Here is a 27,074-nt window from a genome sequence, read left to right as displayed (position 1 = left end):
CTATGTTATCTTACATATCGTTTCAGACTCGAACGGTATGAAAAATTATTGTTGCAAATTTCACATGAAAAATTTGAAAACATGAAAAATTCTGATGTGAACTCTGTGTATTTTCAGACCATACGAGTTGAAGAATTTCTTGTGACAGATTTTGATGCAAAGGAGTAATCAACTATCGTGTGCCTTTTCATGTGGTGCTTTTTAAGGGTCTGATTCAGAAAATTGTTTTGCCACATATAAGACGAAAAATGCTTTTCTTCAGTGAGATGGTGGCATTTTTGGTGCCTTTTAACGGAGCGTAGAGTTGAAAACATTGTGCCGTGAAAGGTTTCTTTCACGGCACAAGTGAAAGGTTTCTGATAAGTATGAACGCTCAGATGACTTTCAAGCTCGAACTGGCAGAAAATCTTTCGTTTTAAATTTTGCATGGAAAAGATTTCTCTGTCTCTTTCGCGTCTTTTCAGGCGATACGAGTCGAAGAATTTCTTGTAACAGATTTCGCATTGAAAAGGTTTCTCTCCGAAGTGAATGATTTGGTCTTTTCAGCTCATACGAGTTGAAGAAATCCTTGTGACAGATTTCACATGCAAATGAATAATCCGTAGTGTGCCTTTTCATGTGTTTTCTAAGATATCTCGATTCGGGAAATTGTTTCACACATATTTTACAGAAAAAAATTTCTCTCCAGTTAGTTGGTGGCATTTTTCGTGCTTTTTAAGGGACTGTATAGCTGAAAACGTAGAGCTACACACGGGACAGTGTGAAAGGATTCTCAACAGTATGTAATCTTAGATGTCTTTTCAGGCTCGATTTGGCTGAAAACCTCTTGTTGCAAATTTGGCATAGAAAAGGTTTCTCTCTGGTGTGAATAATTTCGTGTCTTTCCAGGTGAGAGGAGTAGAAAAATTTCTTGTTACAAATTTCGCATGAAAAGGAGCAATTTGTGGAGTGTCTTTTCATGTGTTGTTTAAGCTTCCCTAATTTAGAAAATTGTTTCCCACATATATTACACAGAAAAAGTTTCTCTTCAGTTAGATGGTGTTTTTGGTGCATTTTAAGAGAACGTAGAGTAGAAAACGTAGAGCTACACACGGGACAAGTGAAGGGTTTCTCATCAGTATGTATTCTTAAATGTCTTTTCAGGTTCGAACTGGCTGAAAATCTCTTGTTGCATATTTCACATGAAAAAGGTTTCTCTCCTGTGTGAACTCTTTTGTGTATTTTCAGGTCATTCGAGCTGAAGAAACTCTTGCGACAGATTTCGCATTGAAAGGAGCAATCTGTGTTGTGCCTTTTCACGTGTCGTTTAAGACAGTCTGATTCAGAAAATTGTTTGTCACATACTTTACACGAAAAACGTTTCTCTTCAGTTGGATAGTGACATTTTTGGTGCCTTTTAAGGCACTGTAGAGCCGAAAACGTACAGTTACACACGTCACAAGTGAAAGGTTTCTCACCAGTATGTATTCTTAGATGTCTTTTCATACTCGAACTCTCTGAAAATCTCTTATTGCATATTTCACATGAAAAAGATTTCTCTCCTGTGTGAACTCTTTCGTGTCTTTTCAGGTCATACGAGTTGAAGAATTTCTTGCGACAGATTTCGCATTGAAAGGAGCAATCCGTGGTGTGCCTTTTCACGTGTCGTTTAAGACAGTTTGATTCAGAAAATTGTTTGTCACATATGTTACACGAAAAAAGTTTCTCTTCAGTTGGATGGTGACTTTTTTGGTGCCTTTTAAGGTACTGTAGAGCCGAAAACGTACAGCTACACACGTCACATATGAAAGGTTTCTCACCAGTATGTATTCTTAGATGTCTTTTCATACTCGAACTCTCTGAAAACCTCTTGTTGCATATTTCACATGAAAAAGGTTTCTCTCCGGTGTGAACTCTTTCGTGTCTTTTCAGGTCATACGAGCTGAAGAATTTCTTGTGGCATATTTCACATACAAAGGAGCAATCTGTGGTGTGCGTTTTCATGTGATTTTTAAGAGAGCCTAATTCAGAAAATTGTTTCCACATATTTTACACGAAAAATTTTATTCTTCAGATGGACGGTGCCGTTTTTGGTGATTTTGAAGGGACCGTACACATGAAAACATAGCGCTACACACGTGACAATGTGAAAGGTTTTAATTTTGTGTAAGATCTGAGATGTAACTTAAGGCTTTTTCTATAGCCACATGATTTCAAAACAGCTTCTCTTTTCCATGAAATGCTCTGATGTGAAGGGAAAGATTTCCTTTCTGTGAAAAGGCGTTGTCACATATTTCACAGGTGAAAGGTTTCTTCTTCATCTGAACGCTAGCTAATTGGCGTTTTAGTGTCTGAGAGAGGGAGGGAGAAACAATGTCTTTTGACGTCGAAAAGGCCTCTAATGCATGTTAACGACGAAATGTAACAAATGTCATTGAGGAAAATTATTTGCCACACTTCACCAGAGAAAACTTTCACCACTAGGAACTTTGCAGATTGATTTGCGGTTGGCTCTATTTCTCTGTATTCCTGGTAATTTAAGCAGAAAATGTTTTTTGTGTTCACAATTTCTCAAATGTAGCTCAAAAGAATTAAAATAGGAAAGCACCTTTTGACATTCCGAACAATTTTTATTCGTTTTATGTCTTTGAAGACAGGACTGTAAGAGATATGTTTTCTTGCATTTTTCGTACTTCAAACGGTGTTGTGATGCGTTAAGCACACAAGTTTGTGTATCTCAAATAATATAAACTTGAAGACCGCTTGTAGCATATTTCACATGTTAACAGTTTTTCACTGCAGTGAACTGTAGCCTTAGTCTCGTCAGTGTGTAAGCGAGTAAAAATGTCTTGCTGCAATTTGCACAAGGAAATAGCTTCTCACTTGAGTGCGTTTTCAGATGCTGTCGAAGATTTGCTGAATCAAAATATACATTCTGCCATGTCCTACAAAAAATGTTTTTTTTTTCTTCTTCTAAGTGCACTTTTTGGTGTCTTTTTTAGGATGTCACGGCCATGAAAGTTTTCCCCCTCATCTTTCGCATGATGGTTTACCACTGAAATTTGTTGTTCTTTGGCTACTACGAATTGTGCGTTTTAAGTTGATCTGATCGCTTAGTTTGTGTCATACTTTAAACATAAAGACTTTTTTTTTTATTCGACTGATTCTTGTGAGTTTTCTGATTTCGGTTTAGGCTACTCTGATATACAAACTGCACCTTGCATGAATCTCATGCGAAATACTTTATCATGTTTTCATCTCAATTAAGACATTTCACTTGGAAATGTGATTGAGCCCTCTTCATTGTTTCATGAGGAGAACTCATCCTTTTTTAAATTTCGTCGTCAATTCCATTGTCATTTTGATGATTTTCCATGACGCCAATGGAAGTGGAGCCTCGGAATCACTTGAATTTTATCTCTATTATTGCTAATCTAAAGTGAAATGCTTCCTACAACTTAACAGTCTCCATATATTGCTGCTTGTCAGCTTGGTTATAATGCATCAGTAGGCAAAATATCTCATAGCAGTAACCCTGCTCATAATCTGCAATAAAACGAGGTAATTAATGCTAAATTAAAACTTCATTTAGTAAATAAAATATTCTCAACATATTAACTATTATTTAATAGCAATTAATATATGAATTTTAATCTAGAAATTTAATATTTGTAATGAACAGTGGAAACAAAAATAACGCTAAAACTTTTAATGGACAATAACAGTGAATATGATCGTTTTACAGTGATTGTGTTAACGAACCTGATTTCGTTTGTAAAGGCATCATGACAATTCAATAAGCTAAGAGGAGAGACATGGGGTCGTATTATAATCAGAAGTTGAACATATCCTCAGGAATAACCATGACGTTAGATATGAACGTATTTGTAGCATACATGGAAACTGTAAAATACCTGCAAAGTTTAAAGATGGCTTTCAATCTGGGAATGAATTTCGTAAGAAATTCGACTTTATGCAGCTGGTTGAACGTCAGTTATTACCAGACGAGCAATTATGATTTACAGTTGTGCGTAGCAAGAACAGGTATTGGATTTCCTTCTCTTTCCCACTCTACGGGATAGTCCGTGTGGTAATGCAGAGTTCCCTCTTCCAGATCACCCTATTTCTGGCTTTCCTCATCAGCAGTTTTTTAACATCTTCCGATTAATTTTAAACACTTCCTCTAAGAATGCATATTTCAACTGTCCTCTTCTTTTTTTCACATTTCTTCCCTCGTAACCCATTTATTTTGTCTCCTCAGGTGTGCAAAAAAATTGTCTTCAATACTCGACTCTTATTTCTTGCAAGAAATATTCGTTAGTTTTCTTTTCTCCATGTCTTCACTAATATTACTTTTATTAAATGATCTTTTTTTCCTTAATACTTCTTTTGCCATGGTAATTCTTCATATTTTAACCATGCATTTTCCATCTTCTTGGATAATTACTCTAAGTTATATGACTACTTTTACTTGTTCAATATATCTACCTCTAATCAAAAGTTTATCTTTCCACTTTGCTTTTTTGTTGAAGTCCTCTTTAACCTCGCTGCGTAGTCTTCGATACTGTTCCTTGTCTTTAACATTTTTTTACTCGCCTCTTTTTTGTTCTTCTATTTACCTAAGTAATTTATTTGTAGTAAATGAAGGCTTTCGCAGTGGTAATTTGTAAATCTTAACACTTGTGTGCTGATCTCTCATTTACTTGTAAAGGTTTTGAATAACGGCTTTACCCTTGTAAGAGAAAACTAAATATATTTTATTATTCCTATATATTTCGCTCAATATGTCAAGAGCTTGGTTAAGGGAGAAGACAGAAAAATTGCAAACAACATTTAAATTCTGAATACGACCGCGCGGTTAGCCTAGTGGCTTTGCGCTTCGCTTCGATTCCCGTTGTAGACGTGAGGAATTTGAGGATCTTCCTCAGGCATAGCCAAGTTAGCCGGTCTTGGGCGCGGTCAGTAGGGTTTTTTCCGCCAGTTTATCTGGCGTTTTTCATCCCGCAAACAGGCAAACCGGCCCGGTGAACATACGCCTCTACAGTCAAAAATATATCCCCCAGCGGCAGACCAGGCGACGGGTCGGTTGGGAGTAGTACTAACAAGAAGTCGCATCTAAGTAACACGCCATCCTGCATAGGAAGCGGGAATAACGCGTAGAAGTAGATTTAAATTCTGAATACAGGAACGAATCATACAGCATGCGTATAATATCACGTGTCTCGTCTCAGCTGTCAAGTAGAAAAAAATACTATTACAGTTCAGAGACGTAGGAATAGATATATAATTAAGAAAATATTAATAAATTCATTTAGAAATAATGAATATATCATAATCTAATCATCTTCCTTTCACTCTTTTATCTAGCGATGTCGAGGTTTTATTAATCATCGGACCTCAAATCGTTCACAGGATAAGGTGGTCAGCCCTACGCCCCGGTGTATCCTATGTCCGTAGTGTTGAGTTCTCAAGGCTGGTTTGTCTGATTTGCAGGATGAAAACCCCACGATAAACTGGGGAAAAACCCTACTGTCCACGCCCAAGACCGGCTAACTTGGCTATGGCCGAGGAAGATCCTTCAGTTCCTCACGAAACCGAAGGGAATCGAACCTAGGCTAATTGCAGGGATATAATGAATACATAAAACAATATTACCGCGCGGACTATAATGAATACATAAAACATTAAATATTATAACCAATTAACAGGAAGCACTTCTGGCAAACTTGGAAACAGGGATATAGCTTTTCTATTAAGATTAGGACGTTGACATAGAGCCTTCACACGATTCAAAAAATAGACAATCAAATTTGAACTTTCTACAGTGCAGCATCTTAGTACGCAGTTCCAGTGTACTATATATGATGTGGATTGCATGAGAAGCAAGGCCTTAGCCTTCATAATCTTGATGTTATTAGATTCTAGTAGTAGCAAAACGGCCAATCTGTCCACAGCAGCAAATATGACAAAAACAGGGTGTTTGTTAAACAACAGGAAGGGATAAAGGCGATAATGTATCTTTGATAAGTGGTACGAAAGATGACAACTTCGGGGTTGGCTGGTTTGAAGTTGGGGTACAAATTATATCTGCGAAGGGTCCTTGCTATTTGTTTAAATGTTCCTTTAAGGAAGGGTTTGTTGATCCTTTTAACATCAGTTTGCAAGCTGGAAGAGGGATGATAATTATGAATTAATTTCTCTATCAAGGGCTCGCTGTATGCGATCAACATACGTGATATTATACGCATGCTGCACGACTCATACTTGTATTCAGAACTTAAAATGTTGTTACCAGTTTTTCTGTCTGAAAGAAGCTCGTGATATATTGAGCGAAATATATGAGTAATAAATAAAAATTAGTTTCTCTTGCATGGGAGAAGCCCGTAATAATAATATTAAATAAAATGTAGTATGTCTAACACGTATGTCTCTATTAACCCCTTAACATACAAAGACGTCTGTAACACGTCTTTTGTTTATTGTCCCAAAATTGATTTTGAATTTTGGTTTCACATATAAATACAACCGAATATAGACGCTAGACAATCTTGTGCCTATTTCCTTTCAGCCGAGAAAAGTTGCCAACAGCGTGTATCGACTATTTCGTTTGCATTTGCACAAATTCATCATTATTTTTCAAATAATGATGAATTTGATCCAGCAAATCACCCTCGCCCAAAAAAATTGGCAGAAAACGACCGCTTTCCTATTTTTAATTGGTACGTTAAGGGGTTAAACAATTTGTAAGTTAATTTTATTTAGTTCCTTGAGGCCAGTTTATCCTTGACAGTGACCGCAAAGCAAAACTGCTATCTGGACACGATGCAAGTCTCCCGCTTTTGAGTCTTTGAAATCAGTCTCTTCTTGTGTGTTGATCATTTGGTTGAAAATATTTCGATATGAGTACAAACAGAAAAGGAAATGGAATTTCAAGAAGAGCCAATGGCGATATGATTGTTTGCCTTAGACAAACGTATTAGCGGATGGAAACACTCTTGGTGATAAGAGAATACAATTTAAAGTGCAACTGAAATAAATGTTTGGATACGAATAACAAGTGTTCGAATGCTTGAATCCAACTAGAGATATCAGGTCTAGACATCATGATGATGCTTCATTTAACATTACAAGTGGATGAGGATCTCTGTGACGGTTGCTCAATGGGAGAAGAATCAACACTCGATTGTTGTTTGAAATGCCTACAGAACAAACACCTACCATAGTACAGTTAGATGGTTTACTAGTGAAGAGGAGTGTCTGGTATTCGTATATTCATTTGAACCACAGCGGACATTGCAGATCTATAGGAAAGGTACGTATTTGCATTCATAGTGCAAGGCCGCCAGAAGCGGGGGGAAAGTTTGAATCCAGTCACAGAACAGAACTGAACTGATGACGGTAGGTAGAGTACACATGAAATCTGTCTGTATGACATAGCTGTATGAGCTATGATTGAACAGATTTAAGGCCGATCTTCTTTAAGATGAATGATGTTTTAGAATTAAGATAAATACAACAACAACAATAAATAAATATAAAAATAATTAATAAATGGTGAGAATGTCAAAAGAACGATAGCTATATAGATAAATAAAGCACAATGGGATTTAACTCGAGTCTGCAAACTTTTACCATGTAAAGATATTACGGGATTCAACAACTTAAATTATAAAGATATATACAGGAATTGCATAATTTCGAACTAATGAAGGATTGCTGTAAGTTGAACTTTTCGTGAAATAATTTCTCTGAAAGAGTAATCAAGCCTTTCACAGAATCAACGCCCAAAAAGTATTTTACCAGAAGATACCCCGAACAGATGAGATTGAAGGAGAACACCGAGTATTTAGAAATTCAACTGCTTACTAATGGTCGTTTTGTTTACTTAGGCACAATACTTTTTTTTATTATTATTTATTCGTATGAAAAAAAAAAAAAAAAACAGGAACTTAATCATAACTACACGATCTAATTTTTTGCTGGCTCGAAAGTTTTCACATACAGTATTCAATATCTGTTACTTCATTTTACCGTTTGATAAAAGAAGTAAGCCAGTAATAGTTGTACCCCAATCAGATACTTCTAATTCCTTTTTATTTTGCACTCTACACTTATTTGTTCAGCTGTCTGTTGACATTATTTTAAGTCGTAGAAATTCTATTCTATATTTTCATCATTTAAAAACCGTTTACATCTATGCAACAAAAAAAAGAAGAAAAAAAAAAAAAGAAAAGAAAGAAAGAAAGTCCAGTAGTGTCAGTTTTTTTTTCTTAAAAATTCCAAATATGACGACTTTTACGGCTGCTGGAAATAACTTTTGTCTTAACAATAATCTCCTCAGCTGCAGGTAAAATCTAAAAGCTACTGCGAAAGAAAGACCACTTCTTTACAAGTGACACTACAGAACCTGAAGCAGCGTTGCGTAATACATCAGCAGTCTTGTTTGTTTTCAATTATTTCCTCAATAGGAAATACTGATATTTCTTTCACAGTTTGATACAATATTTATTTCAAAATATTTTTTTTTTAAATTTGTAATAATCACAATTTTAATTTTATTATCGAAAACAAATTATATGATGCAGTTATTTAAGAAAGAAAGAAATGTTTGAATTTTTAAAAAAAATCGTGCATATGGTGCAGAAGTATTCAGCTTTTTTTTTTAGGGGGGGGGGGGGGAGTGGCAGAGGACGTGCGCTATTCCGCGCTGGTGTTAGACAATTGTTTTAAATTATTCTGAAAGAAAATGTTATCAAGCAAAATTTATTGCAATAAATGAGTTCTGAACATTACTTTTTATTTCAACTTGTACTGCTACGATGGTAAGGAAATATGCGTGTCACTTTCTTATGCTTACAGAATGAGATCTACTGCTATTGTTTGAGAACAACTCTTTCTGCTTTTATGAACAAGACGCTAAACTGCATTACATTCTTATTTCACGGCTAATGTTAAAATATCTCAAAATTATATTCAGTAGTATTTCAAATGAACTCGCAGTTGAAAAACGAAACAAATTGTTATTATTATTATTTATCTGTAGAGTGATTATTTCAATAATAATAATAATAATACTGTTTCTTTACCATTGTAAAATAACCTTTTGTAAGTGTCAGCAACATAAATATGTATATGAAGAAATTATCTGAGACATGTCCTATACGCAGTTGACTATTTTTTTTTTTTTTTTTTTTTTTTTTTAAGTATTCTAATCCCCCCATCCCCTGTCACGGCCACTCATAGTAAATGAATTAAAAATATCTACTTTCCTCTAATTTCGCATTATATACTTTTCAAAGTATGTTCACTTTGCATTTCATATGATTAAAGATTTTCATGTTTGTCTGTAAAGCAAAGTCGTCAAAGCGCGTCCTTCAGGCAATATACGACATTTGATTTTGAATAAAAATAACATAATCTGGAAAGTCGACAACCCGTTTTTTTTTTAAATATTTTAAATAATTATCTTGAATTACGTTCTTCGAGAACAAATAAAATGTATTGTCGACTAGCCAAAATTAGCACAAAATATTAAAAATTACATTAGTTTTCCGAGGTAATGCAATATTCAAGTGAATAAAGTATGCCAGGATCGCTTATTTTGTCCTGACATTAAATATTGTAAAATGAAAGGAGAAAAAAAATTTCTAAATTTTTTTGTCTATCCCATATAAGTAAAAGTCCAGTTACCCAGCATGGAAAATTGGCAAATGAGATGAAGCGATAATCGGCAATTCTCTTCAGCGTGAAGGTTTATCGCACGTTCAAATGAACATGATGTCCACATTGCACTTCTTATCCCTGTTCTCTCAACAGAGAATGCATCCTATCCAGATTTTGCTGGACGTATATAAATAGACGTTCTGGCCTGTTGGGAGGTTAACATATGTATTTTTCCAGGGGCGAATTCTCCATGCTTGCTGCGCAAGCTCATTAATTGAGAAAGAAGTAATATTTATTTGTTAATGAATGCATGACTTTATTAAGCATTCCATTTAGGCTTTTATTTTTGTAGACAGAAGACGTCTTAAGCTTGAGCGGCAATAATTGAACTTTGCGTTGTGTATCGAAGGCCGATGCTTGCTCGTCTAGTCAAAGCTACCTTGCCTTGCTCGGTTGTAGGAGCTTCCAGGTCCTTGTAGCAGCACTATGATTTCATGCACGTGCACAGTCATTTCACTGTTGCTTAAACACATGCAATATGCAGGTCAACATAACTCTAGCAGCGAGCTTCAACTAGCCTTTACAAGCATGCATGTTGCTTGGGTAAATTAAGTTACATCCAACTTTTCATGACGATGTTATTGACCAGTTAATAAAGAAGAATCATAGGGTAGAATTTTTATTCAAGTAGGTCAGCTAAATTGAAAACGATAGAATATCATTTGTAAAATAAATGTTGTATTTGTATGATTAAATGTACATAAATTTCTAAATATATAGTTTTAAAGGTCAGTAATTTATTATTCTGCTAATAAGACTTCAATCACACCTCACACCCCATGAATGATAACAAGAGCAAGCGTGAATTTCAAGACCAGCATTCGCCCCTGCATTTTTCATTAAAAAATAATACAAGTAGTTCTCACTTTCGAATGCCGGATTAACATATTTTTCTCTTTACGCATTTTTTGGATTCGAATTCAGCTAACACCTTTTTTTTTATTCCCGTATACGGGGAGTAGGCGAGACCATTTAGCCCTATCTAACTTTTGGAGACTGAGTGGGCAGTTCAATCTCCACTGGTACCAATCAGAGATAGATGGCCCAAGGCTATCACTAATTAAGCGGTACTCAGTGAAGAGAGACGGCTCAAATGTACCGCCATCTCGTGGTCCTTAACCCTAACACAATATATTTAATGTCTGAAATAATGTGGGTTCTACGGTCGATTTTCTTGAGTTTACTGGACGAAAAAACCGAGTTTCCGGGAGGAAAAACCTGCTTGCCCGTGCCAGAGATCGACTAACTCGGGAACCGGTCGAAAAAAGGCTTAGAAAAATTTCCTCTAGTCGCCGACTAGACTCGAAACCAAGTCTTCCTTCGTGCGGCCAAGCGCCATGGTTGGCAAATGCCACATCCACTGAGCTACACAGGCTCTCTGGATTCGAATTTTTATTTTAAATTGTGTGAGGTGAAGACATTTAGGGGCGTGTACAGGAAATTACACTGCATATAATGGCGTACCTCTAAATCCTACTCACACCTCATCGTGGTGGAGAGGTGAACGGGAGATGTAAGTGCAGTAAGTGGGAAGCTTGGTCTTCCAGAAAGGCCATCCTAGACATGAAGGCTACATCAATATTCACGGCTAATGTGGGAGGCATCTGGTGATGGGACCTAGCAACTAGTCATTGACATAAAACAATACTGTTTGAGAAACCAAGACAAATATGAATCCGATGGAAACATTGGATATCGATCAGAAACATAGAATGTAAGACCAATTAATGGAAAAAAGGAATAACTTATTAAAGAAATAACCAAAAGAAATATTACAATAAGCAGCATAACAAAAGCAAAACAAAAAAAAGGATATGGAATAATGAACATACAAGATATAATGAACACTTTATATTTATACAGAGCAGAGAAAGAAAAAAAAGTACAGCTGGAGTAGGAATAGTAATACATAAAGAGTTAAACGAATATATAGAATATAAATATATAAATGAAAGAATATAAATAGTCAGGATAAAAACAGATGGAGGTAAAATAAATATAATTACAGTATATGCTCCAGAAGAAGGAAGAAAAGAAAAGAAAAAACAGCTGTTCATGAGGACCTACAACAAATAGTACAAGAAATAAAACCAAATGAAAAATTAATTATAATGGGAGACTTAAATGTAAGAATAGGAAAAATGCCAATACATGGAATTATGAAAAGATTTAACGAAGAAACAATACTGGAGAAACACTGATATAATTCTGTGCAAAAAGTTAAAAAGAATGAAAAAATTTATCAGCATAAAATAACATTTGGAAACACAAGGAGGACAGGAATCAATAATAGATTATATTATATGCAATAAAGTAATACACCCACCAGAAATAGAAGTTAGCATGTTAACATCAGCAGAAATTGGAAGTGACCATAACCTGTTAATATGCAAACTAAAACTTTACAAGAAATGGGTGAAAATAAAATTTAAAGAAAATCAACACAATGCCGAAATAAAATTTAAAGTGGAATTATTAAAAGAAGAAAGCATAAAAACATTATACTACAATAGATTAAGACAAAAGTTCCAAGATAACTCAATAAGCAGCAAACAACCTGTACAAGACAATTTTGTTCCTATATCTGTAGATAACTTCACTTCACCAGACTAGAAAAAGTCATACCAAATTCGAACAATGCGACCGTTAGAATTTGATTATTTTACAGAGAGACTGTAGATATTTTAATACATCACATTACCAAACTCTTAAAAAAGGTTTGTGTATAAAAGAAGAAAAAAAACTGGGGAAACTGATATCATTTAATTAATTATTTTAGAAAATTGTATATTGGTTTCAAAATAATAAAAATGTGACCCTTAATTTTACTACAGTAACAAATTCCCAATGATCACAAATGAAGAAACTTTCAGATGAGAGTCACATTGTCGAAAATCACATGATGGCAATTCTGCAATCATGGGAAGAACCTTTGAACAACAGTGCAAAATTAACAATAAGCAGATTAAGGACCAAAAAATAAGATTGTATTTTTCACTTTATTTATTTTCTGTATGTTAAATTCAGTAAATACAATTGTAAATAAAATTTTCACTCAAATAAAATGTGTAAATTAGAATGAACAAATTGGGTGTTGTTGATATGTGTTATACAAATTTAAGTAAGACTTTTTTTTTTTTTTTTTTGTGAAATTTCATGCCACAAACTAACCAGACTTTTTTTTTTTGAAAATCCACTCAGTGAATTATTATTATTATTAAGAGAGACCTCCAGGGAGTCAGAGACTCGTCGAGGGAGGCCACATACTACACACACCAGCTATCATACTTATTCTTGAATTCATTCACACTGCTTGCATTCACAACATCCAATGGCAATCCATTCCAATCACTCATCACCCTCTGAAAGAAAAATCTGGCCCCTTCTTGGCAGCCTTCATTCTCAGTTTCAAAGGATGCCCTTTCTTCCTTTCCCCACCATCCATAAATTGAAAAATACCATCAATTGAAATCTTGTATGACCCTTTCAGCAGTTTGTAAGTCTCAATCATATCACCCCTCTTTCTCCTATTTGCTAGTGTCTGCAATCTACAAATTCTCAACCTGTCTTCATAATCAGTATTCCACAATCCTGATATCATTTTTACACTCTCCTTTGTACTCTCTCGAATATATCAGAATCACAATAGAAACCAGGAGACTTTGACCTGCTCACAATAGTCCAAGTGAGGTCTTATCAAGGCCTTGTAAAGAGGCAAAATAACATCCTTATCTTTACATGGGAACGTTCGTTTGAACATTGCAATTATCTTTTGAGACTTAAACTTCCTATCTATTAGCACTCCAAGATCCTTAGCCTCATCGGTTTCTTCTAGCCTAATCCCACCAATATAATACGACATTGGATAGGTAATCATGCCGAAGTGAATGACTTTACATTTACTGACATTGAACTGACACCCATTTTCCCATGCCCACAATTCCAGCTTATTCAAATCATTCTGCAAGGACTGCATATCAGCAGCATTCATGATTACCCTTCCTATCTTTGCATCATCAGCAAATAACTGTATGTCGCTTGTCAAATCCTTCCCAATATCATTAATGCTTGTCAAATCCTTCCCAATATCTTGGTCCACTGGTTTCAATCACAGATTGAATAATAGTGGACCAAGCACTGATCCTTGTGGTACACCACTTGTTACCTTAAACCTTGCAAACTCAGATCCCCCATATACCACTTTTTGATATCCATCAGTAAGCCATCCTCTTACCCATGCTAATGTTGTATAACCCAAACCCATTTTCTCCAATTTATGCAGCAGTCTATCATCATGTTGTATTCTGTCAAAAGCCTTAGCAAAATCGAAAAGTATCATGGCGTATCCATTCCCCTTGTCTAGTTCAATGGTAACATTGTCATAAAATGTGAGCAAGTTGCTAAAACATGACCTTCCCTTAGTAAACCCATGTTATTCATTCCAAAGTAGAGATTCATCAACCCATTTCTGAATACGGGCCCTAATTTTTCTAAAATCTTTACCACCACTCCTGAGATACTAATTGGTTGATAGTTTGATACATCGATCTTTGCACCACCCTTATGCAATGGAATTACCATACATTCCTTCCATTCCTGCAGAATCTTCCCTGTTCTGAGACTCGTATTAAACATCCTGGTCAAAGGAATGATCATTTCAGCTTAACACTCTTTTAGCACACATGCTGATATTCCATCAGTCCCTATTGCTGAATTCTTATTCAGTTTGTGCAACAGCTCTAATACCTTGGCCTCACACACCTGCATTTCTTCATCTAGTGAAGAGGTAACAGTGAGCTCAATGTTGCATTCACTATGTTGATAGCGTTTAACAAATTACAAAATGGGCACTCATTAACTGAACAACCTCTTCTGCATCAGTAACCCTCACTCCATCTGGATTTAAAAGTTATTCTTTCTTTTACTTGCAGCATATCGATAGAATTCTTGTGGGTTGTCTTTCGCACGCAGAGCCAGTTTCTTTTCATAATCAGACTTTGCTTTCCGTACAATTGTGACTATTCTAGCCTGCAGCTTATAACGTTCATAACAGACATCATCCTTATGCAAATGGCATTCCTTCCACATCGTCCTTTTCTTATGAATCTCTTGCTTAATAAGATTACAGATCCATTTGACTCCTACTCTATTTATTCTTGGAACCTTCGGGACACATTCTGATATCGCATCATTTAAATATTGTTTAAATGCTTCCCATACACTGTCGATATCCTTTCCATCCAGCAACCGATCCCATTCCACTGAACTCAGTATACTCCTCAGTTGATCATAATTTCCTGCTTTGTAGTTCAACATGCAACCTTTTCTGAATGGAACATTCATAAACTAAGTCACTTCCCAAGTGAGTGCCGCATAATCACTGTCACCAACTGGAGGCAAAATAGTTACGTCTTTAACTGAAATGTCCTCTGACACTATAATCAAATCTAGTACTCTTTGACCTCGAGTTCCTTCTGTCATATGCTGCATGAGGAAGTTGACCTGCAACAGCTCAATAAATGCATTTTCATTCTTCTCATGAAATTCTACTGCTACCCAATTAATATTTGTATGATTAAAGTCTCCCATTATGATTACGCTTTTCGCGCTTACCTTTTCTATTTGGTGATGCATTTCTTCATCACCAGCAACTGATCCACCAAGTCTGTAACAACACCCCACTGTGTAATTTGTCTTATTAGATTCCACCTCACACCAGATGGCTTTAAACTCACTGCCACATGAAACATTGTTAGTAGTATTACTACATTCATAGGTCTCAACTCTAACTGGATTTAAGTCATCCAATATCATTAGCAATATGCACCTCCTCTCCTATCCACTCTATTCTTAAAAATACTGTACCCATGACACTCGATACCAGTTAATAGGTCTGATTCTGATAGCCAGGTCTCACTAATTCCTACAATCTGAGATCACAACACATTGACTAAGGCAACAAACCCTACCCCTTTGTTTCTGATACTCCTAGCATTCATGTAGACATAAAAGTACAGAATTAAGTCTTATTTGTCCATGCAAACCCTCAAATATTTCAAGAAACTGTCAACCCTTGTAAGCAAAAGGAAATAGGTAATAAATTAATAGCCAATTGGAGAAGATTTCACCTGAAAAGTCACAATTTTGTTATTATATCTGTAGATACCTTCAACAGACTAGAAAAAGTTAGAATTTGGTTATTTTACAGAGACATTAGATATTTTAACCCAAACATGTTACTAAAACTCTTTAAAAAGATTGCTGTAGAAAAAAATAATCGTATTCTGCAGATAAAATCAAGTGAATCAACATGCATATATCAAATAACACTAGTCATTGGAAGAGGGAAAAAAAAAAAATTAACGAACTTAATAGTCAGACTCATTCTTCATTTAAATGATACCAAATGATGAAAGCAATATGTGCATGAATTTTCAAACTTTGAAAAAGCTGATGAATGTCTTGTTTGCTGTGATCATAAATATTTGAGGGTAAACTTTTTTTTTCTTTACAATTTTGCTTTCTTTCTTTCTGAGCTAATTTTCCTTTGAAATAAGAAAAAATAATTATTTGTTTGTATTGGAAAGAATATCTAATATAATAATTGTGTTAAATAGATATCTAAATATCCCTAGTGTGAAATAAATGTCCAGCTGAGAGGACAACAGTCAATTGGGACTAACAGAAATGAGTTTTACATAGTCAAACTATGTAAAAACCATAGTTCAACTTGTTTTGAAATGTCACATGGAAAAAATCATGTGAATTACACATAAGCACCAGTAGCAAATCATACACTATGAATATCAACGCAAATGTTAAATCAGAAGAATAAGAAAATAAAATAAAATGCTGTCTTTTTCACTTTATTTAATTTCTGTATGTTAGATTCAGTAAATACAATCTTAAGTTTCAGTTTATTAACAAAATATATATTACAGAGCTAATATTCATTTGATAGAATAAGAAATAACTATTTATTTGTTATGCTGGCAAAAGAAGTTTCTAAAAGAAAACGCTAATGGGGAGTTCAAAACCTTCTTTGTCTCATATTCCTTACTTAAAATTACTAATGCTAAAGAAAAAAATAAATTTCAGTTACAGAAATAGGTTAAGAGCACAAGGAATCAAAGGTAAAATTAATAACCATATTGGTTTCAAAAAAATAATAAAAAATAAATGTAAGCATTAATTTACTAGACCAACAATTTCCCATGGGAACGAAGAGTTCCAACCTAAACACACGATTTCTCACCTAGGCACAACAATTTGGCGACCGGATAAGAGACATATCTTTACGATAAGGCTTAATGCAAAATCTACAGTGTTGGAAAATAAATTCACATACATTTTATTTATTTATTAATTTTGCTCAGTTATTCTGTTAGAATATGTAGTTAAACTGAATTTTAAAAGTAAAATAGAGAAAATAACCAATCAATTTGAAAAAAAAAAAAAAAAAAATCATTTCACTTGTCAGAATTTCATACTCTAACAGCACTCTGAATTCCAAACCGGAAATAACACATATCCTCAACAAAACAGCACATAGACTTTCCCATCAAGCTTGTGAAAACATAGCATGAGCAACTGTGGGAAGGAATTAATACAGAGAACAAACTGGATAGTAATCTAAATGAAGTAGTCAACTAGATTTTCTGGTCATTTACGAAATATCTTTCAACTCCTATGTTTTGTGTGTTTTTGTGCTGTGAATATATGTTAGCCCCAGTAACCAATAATGAAAAAAGAGTCAATTGTATTTCAGATCTTGTGTTTGTGTGTTTTGTGCTGTGAATATATGTTAAAATCGGCAATTTGGAATATTCAGAAAACCTCGATAGTTTCAAAATGTCCCATTCTGGAAAGAAATGCAAGTTATTTTTTTTTTTTAAAAAAAAACTTAAACATAACAAGTGATTTGTAATTACAATAACCGCTGGTCATATGTTTGGGTAAGCACAGTTCTAATACTGGATAGTTTTTTTTTTTTTTTCATAATGCTGCTGCCATATCTAAGAATTCTAAAAACTCTAAGAATTCCCATAGTTTTAACAGGAAAAAAATACCCGAAGTTATATTGGAAAATTAGTATTGTCATCTATAGACAACCAAAGACAAAACATGACGACAATGACAGATGTTTGTCACCCCCTAGGAAAATTCCAAGATATCTTATCTCAAAAACATTGCCCACAATTCCATAGGCAAACCAAAACACCATATGATATCACAATGACATATGTTCCCCCAAAATTTCCAAACACATAACGTCACGATTTCTTATCTCTAAATATCACCCATACGCAAACCATTTACTAATCTACGACTAATAACAATACACATCCAAGACACAGATGTCACTTCCCCCCATTCACCCTACCCCTATTTTGTTCATTAGTATCCCACTAATCACGACACAAATCCTTATCCACTAATAATATCTTCCTTTTCCATTCAAAACAATAACATCACTTATTTACAACTAACAAATCAGGTCACTTATCTACATCGGATAATAACAAACATTCACGTCACGATTCCTTATCCTATCTTGATCTGGTTAAAAGTGTCCCACCAATTTGTGGGACACTTTTAACCAGATCAATTAGTGGATAAGACACTAAGTCTTATCCACTAATATCTTCCTTTTCCATTCAAAACAATAACATCACTTACTTACAACTAACAAATGACGTCACTTATCTACATCTGAAAACAACACACACACCCACAACACAATTCCTTATCTTATCTTGATCTTAAAAATGTCCCACCAATTACGAGACAAATCCTTATCTGTACCATCACCCATAATTCCATATGTAAACCAAAACACAAGAACTGAAGCCATTGACACATATGCCCCCAGGGAAATTCCAAACATTCCAAACTCATAACGTCACACACACACACAATGATGTCATCATCTGAACAACCAATCACGTCACGATTCCTTATCTTATCATGATCTGGTTATTAGTGCCTACCATACTACTGTGCTGCAGCACAAAGTAAACCTTACTAAATGTTCATTTTCCAAATGGATAAAAGCATCAAGAAATACAACTATTGCTAGTTTTGTGACCGCTCAAGATGTTAAACGAGGAAAACCTTTTATGGATGGCGAATATGTGAAAGAATGTTTTATTAAAGTGTCCGAATTTCTCTTCTGCGATTTTAAAAACAAAGTGGAAATAATTACAAAAATAAAAGACATGCCATTATCTGCTAAGATTATAAGGGACAGAGCTGTACGAATGGCAGAAGATATAGCAAATTAGCAGGTTACAGATGTAAATACCAGGATTCTCCATTGTTTGTGACAAATCATGCGTTGTGGATGACATTGCACAGATTGTACTTATTTGTAGATACGTAAATTCTCAAGGGCCTCAGGAAGAATTACTTGATATACTGCCACTTACAGGATATACTCGTGGAGAAGACATTGAATCTGCTGTTACCACTTGATTGAAAAGTAAGGGTATTAATATTAACAAAATATCTATTGCAACCAATGGGGTACCGAGCGTGAAAGGTACAAAAAACGCTTTTGTTTCTTTATTTAAAAAACAAATTTTACATGACGTGTTTCACTGCATAATCCATCAAGAGATACTTTGTGCACAAACTTTCCCAAAAGAGATAACAGTAGTGATGGAATTGGTTGCAGAAATTGTTAACAAAATAATGGCAAGACTGCTACATCATCAGCAATTTTGTGAACTTCTTAAAGAAATCAATTGCGAATATTCCGATCTTCTTTTGCATAACAGAAGAAGATGGCTTTCCAGAGGTGAGGTGGTTGATACGATTTTGTTTCTAAGACAAAAAGACCTTCAATATGCACAGTTAGAAGATACTCATTGGTTACAAAAATTCTACTTTATGGTGGATATGACTTCCCATTTAAATGCACTAAATAAAACTACAGGGAAAGGGAAATACAGCAGTTTTGCTTTTAGAAGAAGTGATTTCGTTTGAACAAAAATTATATTTGTTTGCGACAGACTTGGAGAAAGGCACATTTTCCAACACAACGTAGGAAAATTACATTTTCCTACGTTGAAGAAATATCAAAAAGAACAAGCTGATAATAATTCCATAAATTTAACCTTTTTCAAAAGAAATTGTGGTAAATATGCGATCTGCATTTGATGGGAGATTTCAGGAGTTTAGAAAGAACAACGCAACTATGTCATTTTTATTGCGACTACTTGAAATTAATCCGCCAAATTAAATTTTTCACCTTTTGCTGAAATTGATGAGGCTGCATTTCAACTTGAGTTAGAGGACCTGAAAACCAAGGATTTGTAGAATTCAAAATTTAGAAATCTTGAAGCTGACTTGGAGGAGTTGGAAAGACAAAAATCTACCCTTGCAATACAAGACAAATAGTCTGAAATAGAAGATCTTAAAAAGCAAGAACAGATTGTATTTGACATGTGGAATTGTTTACCAGATACTTACATTCAGCTAAAAACATATGCATTTGGACTTCTATCGATTTTTGGATCGACATATTTCTGTGAGCAAATATTTTCTAATATGAATTTTATTAAAAGTAAGTTGAGAAACCAACTAAAAAACGTGAGTCTTTCATCATGTTTGAAAATGAAAATTACAGCGTATTCGCCACAATTGAGAAACAATCCCAAGAAGTTCAACAGCAAAAGTCGCACTAAGCAGATATTTTATATTAAAAAAAACAGATATGTTATTGGGCTTTATACATATGTTTTTGTAAGGAGGAGGAAATGTTTGTTTTATTATTTAATATTTAAAAATATTATATAATTTCGTGTGACATACCACCCCTCTGTTTAACAAGTATAATAACGTTACTGTAAAAAAAAAAAAAAACTGAATAAATAATTTAATTATAATATTTTTCAATGTAGTTTCTAAATTTAAAGCAGTGATGAACAATTAAATAGTAAATCAAATACTCTGTTCGATCCGCATAAAGAATATTTTCTTTTTCTTTGATGAGAAAGTATTAATTTATTTGCCATTATTTAGGTATATTTTAATTTTTTAACCTGCACAAATGAATCCACATGTAATAATCAACAATCATAAAATAGATTTTTTTAATTAAAATATACTAATTCTGCCGTACAAAACGAACACCGTGGACCGCATGCAGCCCGCAGACCATTGGTTGCTCATTACTGCATGTGGCTCCCTAATTATTTTTTTTTTTTAACAGATATAATTTTAAAAATGGCTCTTCACACCAAAGAGGTTGCCGACCTCTGGTCTAGATCTTCAGTGATCACTGATCCTAGGTAATCAAACTGCTTTACTTGTTCTATATTGTTTCCTATTTTCATTTGGATTGCATCCTTTTTTCTTTCTACTACCATTAGTTTTGTTTTACTAAAATTGATCTTCATATCATATTTGTTAATTGTCTGATGTAGCTTGGTCAGGATATTTTCTAATTTCTGTAGTGATAACTATATCATCAGCATGCTTTAAATGTGTTATATTTCTTCCATTTACCATTATACCTTCACACATCTGTATTCATCTACTACTTCTTTTAGGTGCAGGTTGAATAAATATGGTGACAATGGACAGCTGTGCATAACTCCTTTTTTAATTGCTATTTGATCTGACTAAACAAACACACGTAATAACCACAGTAATAAGTTTCAATAAGTAAATATTTCACCCTAAGTATCTTTGGACATCGTCAGTACAGTTAATTTAAGCAACACTAGGAATAACATAGTTAGGGTGCATGATTACAATGGAATCCCAATATGCATACAGTAGCGTGATATAGAATTAAATCAAAATATAACTGGAGGGGAAGGGAATTACTTTAAAATAAGGTAACATATAAAAAAATTATTTTACACAATTTTGTATAACAATTTCCCATACTTCAAAAATAGCAAGAACGTCATTACGGCTTTAGATTTGGTCTGTGAAGTAAGGCTTTAGTACTTTCATTATATAAACGTTCATGCTTTGGTTTTCAACTCCGAGTTGAGCGAGGCCTGATTTCTGCTGTTTAATAAGATGGATATATTCTTGATGTTCCGAAATGCATTTATGAACAGATTCTATCTATCTGTCTCCATAGTAAGACAATTTACAGGACCATAGAACCTCATCCACGACAGGTAGCATCAGAGGTGAGAGTTTGTCTTTAGGACATGGTAACTAGTTATAGATCTGGTTAACAAGTTATTAAAACTTATTATTGTTGGTTATTACATGTTTATTTAATCATGAATTCTCCACAGGTTTCATTGTATAATAAAAACTATTTGATCTGTTTCTATGTTTTTGTATTTCACTATTGCTTGTGCTTCTGAATAGTAATTCTTGGTACAATTTAACAAGTATTTGTCAAATCCTCTGTTTTTTTAGAATTTTAACAAGTATGCTCTTGTTTATTGAGTCAAAAGCTTGTCTTAAGTCGATAAAATAGCAGTAGAGTTTTTTTATTTTGGTCTCTCATAAGATCGCAGATCTTATGAGAGACAAAATATTTATCTGTTTAATGTGAAAATTGCATCTATTGTGCTTCTGCTCTTTATAATCCCAATTTGCTCTTCTTCCATCTGTTCTTCATGGGAATGCTTAACTCTGTTTTGAAGAATCCTCATGAATATTATATAGCAGTGACACAGAAGGGTGATAAGTCTATAGTTAGTGCAGGATCTGATATCTCCTTTTTTGGGGGTATGGATACGATCTGGCCTATTCTCCATTTTGTTGGTAATTTTCCTTTCTTTAGTATTTTGTTGAATAGTTTCCTTAGGTAATTTATTATGCTTTCTTCCCCTTTTTCTAGAAGATCTTTTTGAATGTTGTCTACACCTTATCATTTTTCATCTCTTTGATTGCTCTATGTATTGCTTCATTTAAGATGTCTTTTGTGTCAGAAGTTTTCTTCAGGGTTGAAGGCATCTTGATCTATGTTTTCTTCAGCTGCAAATGTTTCTTTAAAATGATTAGTCCGTATTTCTTTTATTGCTTCGCTGATACTTGTTGTGGTTCCATCTTGTTGCAATATTGAAACCGGGTTGGGTGAGTATGTTCTGGTTATCTCTAACTATTTCATAAATGGTCTTCGAGTCATGCTTTTTGTATGCTTCTTCACACATTCCTGCTTTTTGTTCTAAACGTGATTTTTGCTAATATGCTTTTTTGTCGATATCTTTTTTCGAAATTTTGCATAATATTCCATTTTCTTCATGATGAGCAAAAGAAAAGCAGATTAGAGGAAAAAATACGAAATTACAACCAGCCATCAAGCAGGTGACACGGTTAAAGCTCTTTCTGATAAATTTCTCTGTCGCTTCTACAAAATTTTAAAGGACAAAGAAAAATATTTGAAAGAGGAAAAAATGCGAAATCTATGCCTTCTACATGGTTGCATAATAAAGCAACACGTAGTATAATTCCTCATAATGAAAAACTGTTAACTCCTTGAATTGGCCCTCGAGTAGCGAGCCGTAATCCACCACTCAGAAGTGAGCGCCACCTAGTCCTTGAATGCGAAACTTCCATCCCCCCACCTTCCTACCGGTAACATCAGATCCGGTTGCCAACGGAGACGAGTTACCGTCTCACGCAGTTATGCGTCCGCTGCGATTTCCAGTAGAATCCCGTATTATCGAAGTGACAGTTTGGAAGGAAAGAGTCCGATTTATGAAATGGAATAATTCAAAATGTGCTAATGAGTCCTAATTTTCTTTGGTTGCGCTGTCATAACTAAAAGTTAAGAAAAGGATGATATGCAAATTTTAAAGTTTAGTACAATTCCGTAGCTGCACTGGTGTCAGTGCAGAGTGACACATTTTCCTGCGACCGCTGTTCAGCAGTGGAATGCATATTGCTTCGGATAAAGGACTTGACGGTTGTGAGCTTAGTTGCTTTCTAAATTTTCATGTAATACATTGACAGGTCAGCTTTCTGTCTCCTGATAATTTTTTGTACTGCCTTTCACTCAGTTTAGCACAGTAAAAATGATAGCTTTTGTTACAATTAGAGTTTACGCACCTTATAATAGTCTTCTTATCACGGCTATTTCCTCGCATAGTTTGCAGCGTATCGCCATTTCCTAAGATTAACACGCGCCATGTACGTAGGTCAGAAGATTATGGAAGTACTCGGGTTTGTAGAGATCTTTTTCATTGATTGCTTGGATACTATAAAGGGCACACAATTATCAGTTATATCACCTTGTAGGATAGTTGATAAGGTACATGACACACTAAAATTTACTTATTAATTCGCATTTATCCACCTTAAAAATATGTAAATTGGAAGGCTATCACAGCTACTTACTGACATTTCGCCACCTAGTGTTCGAATTCAGGACTTCGCTACACTACTGCAACAAATGACTGACTTGTGTATTCCATTGCCATTCGCAACACCTATCGGACTTAAATTGAATCAGATGAAGAACAGTAATATAATATAATATAATGTATTTTATGTATAGTGGTGAAGCGATTAATTCCACTGTCTTGGAAGTGTCGATATTTTAAGTGGAAGGTCTTGAAGAAACTGGCGATGAAAATAACTGCGCTTTCATTTTTACTGTCTTCGGGATGGTCTGAAACATCCTACCCACAGTACATATCCTGTGGGTAGGATGCGGAACAAGAAATCATATCCAACATTACTTGAACCGTAGCGAAACGGACGATCAAAATAAATTCTTCAAAACACATGGAACCAAAAGCACAATTGTGAGTTGTTTCTGCAAATTCTTTATATAAATAATCCTTACATAATTTGCGATTACATTATTGTTCGAAATGGGATGAAATTCACGACTTACGGACAAGCAAGAAATCACATCCGCTTGTTTATTACAACATCTATGCAATGGACCACAAGCCAAAAAAATGCGATTTTACTGCGGTTCTCAAAAATTCTTCCACAAAAGTGCCTCTGTAGCACAATTGGAAGAAATCTTTATCTTGACGATTTCAATCGAAGGTGACTTAGCCGATTTTATACGGAGGTAGCAGGGTTTTTTCTCCTGGAAACTCGGGTGTTTCATCCCGCATACAGACAAATCGGCCTTCAGAACACACGCAATTTACAGACAAAAAATACTAGTTGTTGTAGTGGTGGATGTGGGCGGTAGATGGCGTTGATGGAGATGATTTGTAGTAGAGGTTCGGTAGACAGTTGTAGGTGTCCTCCCGCGATGAGTCTTCGGACTCCTTGGAGGTATCAGGAATAATAATAATAAATATATTTCAAAAACCCATAAAAACAAAACAAAAAATCCAAATATAGAAAATATACATGAAAACTCCAAGCAAATAACCAAAATTCTTATATAAAAAAAAAACTTTCGACATTAACTTCACCAAATATCGATGGCCTAAAAAAGGGGTGTAAACGATGTGCAGTGTCACCTGTCATCATGGAAATGGGAATAACTCTTGATATTGTTATGCAACTACTCATTGCACAGGTCTTTTTCCCCAAGGGTGGAACTCTTGCATTTACCAAAACCAATATTCCATGCCACACTATAAATCTTTGAATATCAATAACTGAACTGCATTGGCTCAAAATTTCTCTACCAAATCCACCTGCCCTTTTCATATGCTCTCTTATTGCTCTGCAAACGCCATCAAACACTGTAATCTCTTCAGCTATCTCTGTCTAAAACTGAACTTTCTGCAGTCGAAATACTGCAACAGTAAGATCAACCTTCTTGGTGACATCAAAGTCCAAAATTTATATTGGTTCTGTTCTTCAGTTTCATCGACCAATCAGGAAGGGGCATTAAGGTGTTTGTCATCAGCTATGACCTATCTCAGATCTATAATCTTCCAAACGGAATACTGACAAACCCCCTCCAGTTTGCAAACACACTTGACCTCTTTGACCGTCTATTGCTTCATATCTTCTCATCCAAATCCCTGTGCTGATAACAGAAATCATCTTAACAGGAATGAAAGTGCAATTATTTTCATCATCAGTTTCTTCAAGACCTTTCACGTCAAATATCGTCACTTCCAAGACCGCGAAATTAATCACTTCACTATCTATAAAATATATAATTTTACATTATATTCTATTTTCAACGGATTGAATTTAATTCCGAAAGGTGCCGCACATAGCAGTGGAATACACATGTCGATGTCATTTGTTGCAGTTATGGAGCTAAATCCTCATTTTGAACACCAGGTGGCGAAGTATCAGTAAGATTGTCTCATCTTGTGGTTAACTGCGAATTAGTAAGTAAATTTTAGTGTCATGTATACCTTATCAACTATCCCACAAGATGATATAACTAATAATTATGTGCCCTTTATAATTAACATAACATATATAATAAATAAATAACAATATATCCTCACAGTCAATGAAAAAGATCTCCAAACCCGAGTATTGCCATAACTTTCTGACCATAGCAGGTGCTAATCTTAGGAAATGGCGATACGCTGCAAAAGTATGCGAGGATATAGCCGATAAGACTATTATAAGTTGCGTGAACTGTAACGTTTTTGTTATAATTAGAGTTTTTTTATTTTTACTATTAATATTACTGTGCAAAACGAAATTCAGTACAAAATATCATCAGAAGACAGAAACCTGACCTTGTATTACATGAAAATTTAGAGAGCAATCAAGCTCGGAGCCGTCAAGTCCTTTGTCCAAAAGCGGTACGCATTCCACTACTGAATAGCAGTTGCAGGCAAATATGTTACTTAGCAGTGCAGCAATGGAATCATTAAATTTCAAAATTTACATATCGTGCACTTTCTTAACTTTTAGTTATGACCGTGCAACTAAAGAAAATTGGGACTCTTTAGCATATTTTGAATTATTCCATTTTTGAAATCGGACTCTTTCCTTCCAAACGGTCACTTCGTTAGCACGGGAGTCTGATAGAGATCCCAGCGGACGCATAACTGCATGAGGGCACTTCGTCTCCGTTCGCAACTGGATGTGACGTTACCGGTAATAGGGGACGAAATGTAAGTTTAACATTCAAGGACTAGGTGATGCACAGTTCTGCTAGGGAAGGAGGATGACGACGGCTAGCTACTCGAGTGCCGATTCAAGGAATTAACAGTTTTTCCCTTATGAGGAATTATACTACCTGTTTCTTTATTATGCAAATGTAGACGGCATAGATTTTGCATTTTTACTCTTTCAAAAATTTCTCTTTATCCTTTAAAATGGTGCAAACTGTACAGAAAATTTCTCAGAAAGAACTTTAATACTACTACTACCCGTTTGATGGCTGGTGATAATTTCGCATTTTTTCTCTAATGTGCTTTTCTTTGTTTCTTTTGCCCATCTTCTGGTTTTGTATTGTTGCTTCTCTTTGACATTGTTGGAAGAGTGAAAGGGTCATGGTTAAA

At 34.8% G+C, this 27,074-nt stretch overlaps 1 protein-coding gene across 1 annotated transcript; it reads right to left on the bottom strand.

Annotated features, from left to right (window-relative positions):
• Window positions 1-263: 263 nt before the first annotated feature.
• On the bottom strand, window positions 264-23,900 carry LOC150093456 (uncharacterized). Its single transcript, XM_090414016.1, has 2 exons — window positions 23,731-23,900; window positions 264-3,525 (listed from the first exon to the last, which is right to left on the bottom strand). Exon 2 carries the CDS (start codon window positions 2,023-2,025, stop codon window positions 745-747), a length of 1,281 nt encoding a protein of 426 aa, XP_090270142.1. The 5' UTR covers window positions 2,026-3,525; window positions 23,731-23,900; the 3' UTR covers window positions 264-744.
• Between the last annotated feature and the right edge of the window lie 3,174 nt (window positions 23,901-27,074).

The sequence above is a fragment of the Typopeltis vanoorti genome, chromosome 24, assembly GCF_054136105.1.
Source record: "Typopeltis vanoorti isolate ZY-2024b chromosome 24, IOZ_Tvanoo_1.0, whole genome shotgun sequence".
NCBI classification, from domain to species: Eukaryota; Metazoa; Arthropoda; class Arachnida; order Uropygi; family Thelyphonidae; genus Typopeltis; species Typopeltis vanoorti.
Note: the sequence above shows the minus strand (reverse complement) of the source record. Positions and strands in the feature narration are given on the sequence as shown.

What these genes read in the sequence shown, in the direction of transcription:
- LOC150093456 (XM_090414016.1), bottom strand. Translation starts at nt 2,025, where the DNA reads ATGTGGAAACAATTTTCTGAATTAGGCTCTCTTAAAAATCACATGAAA.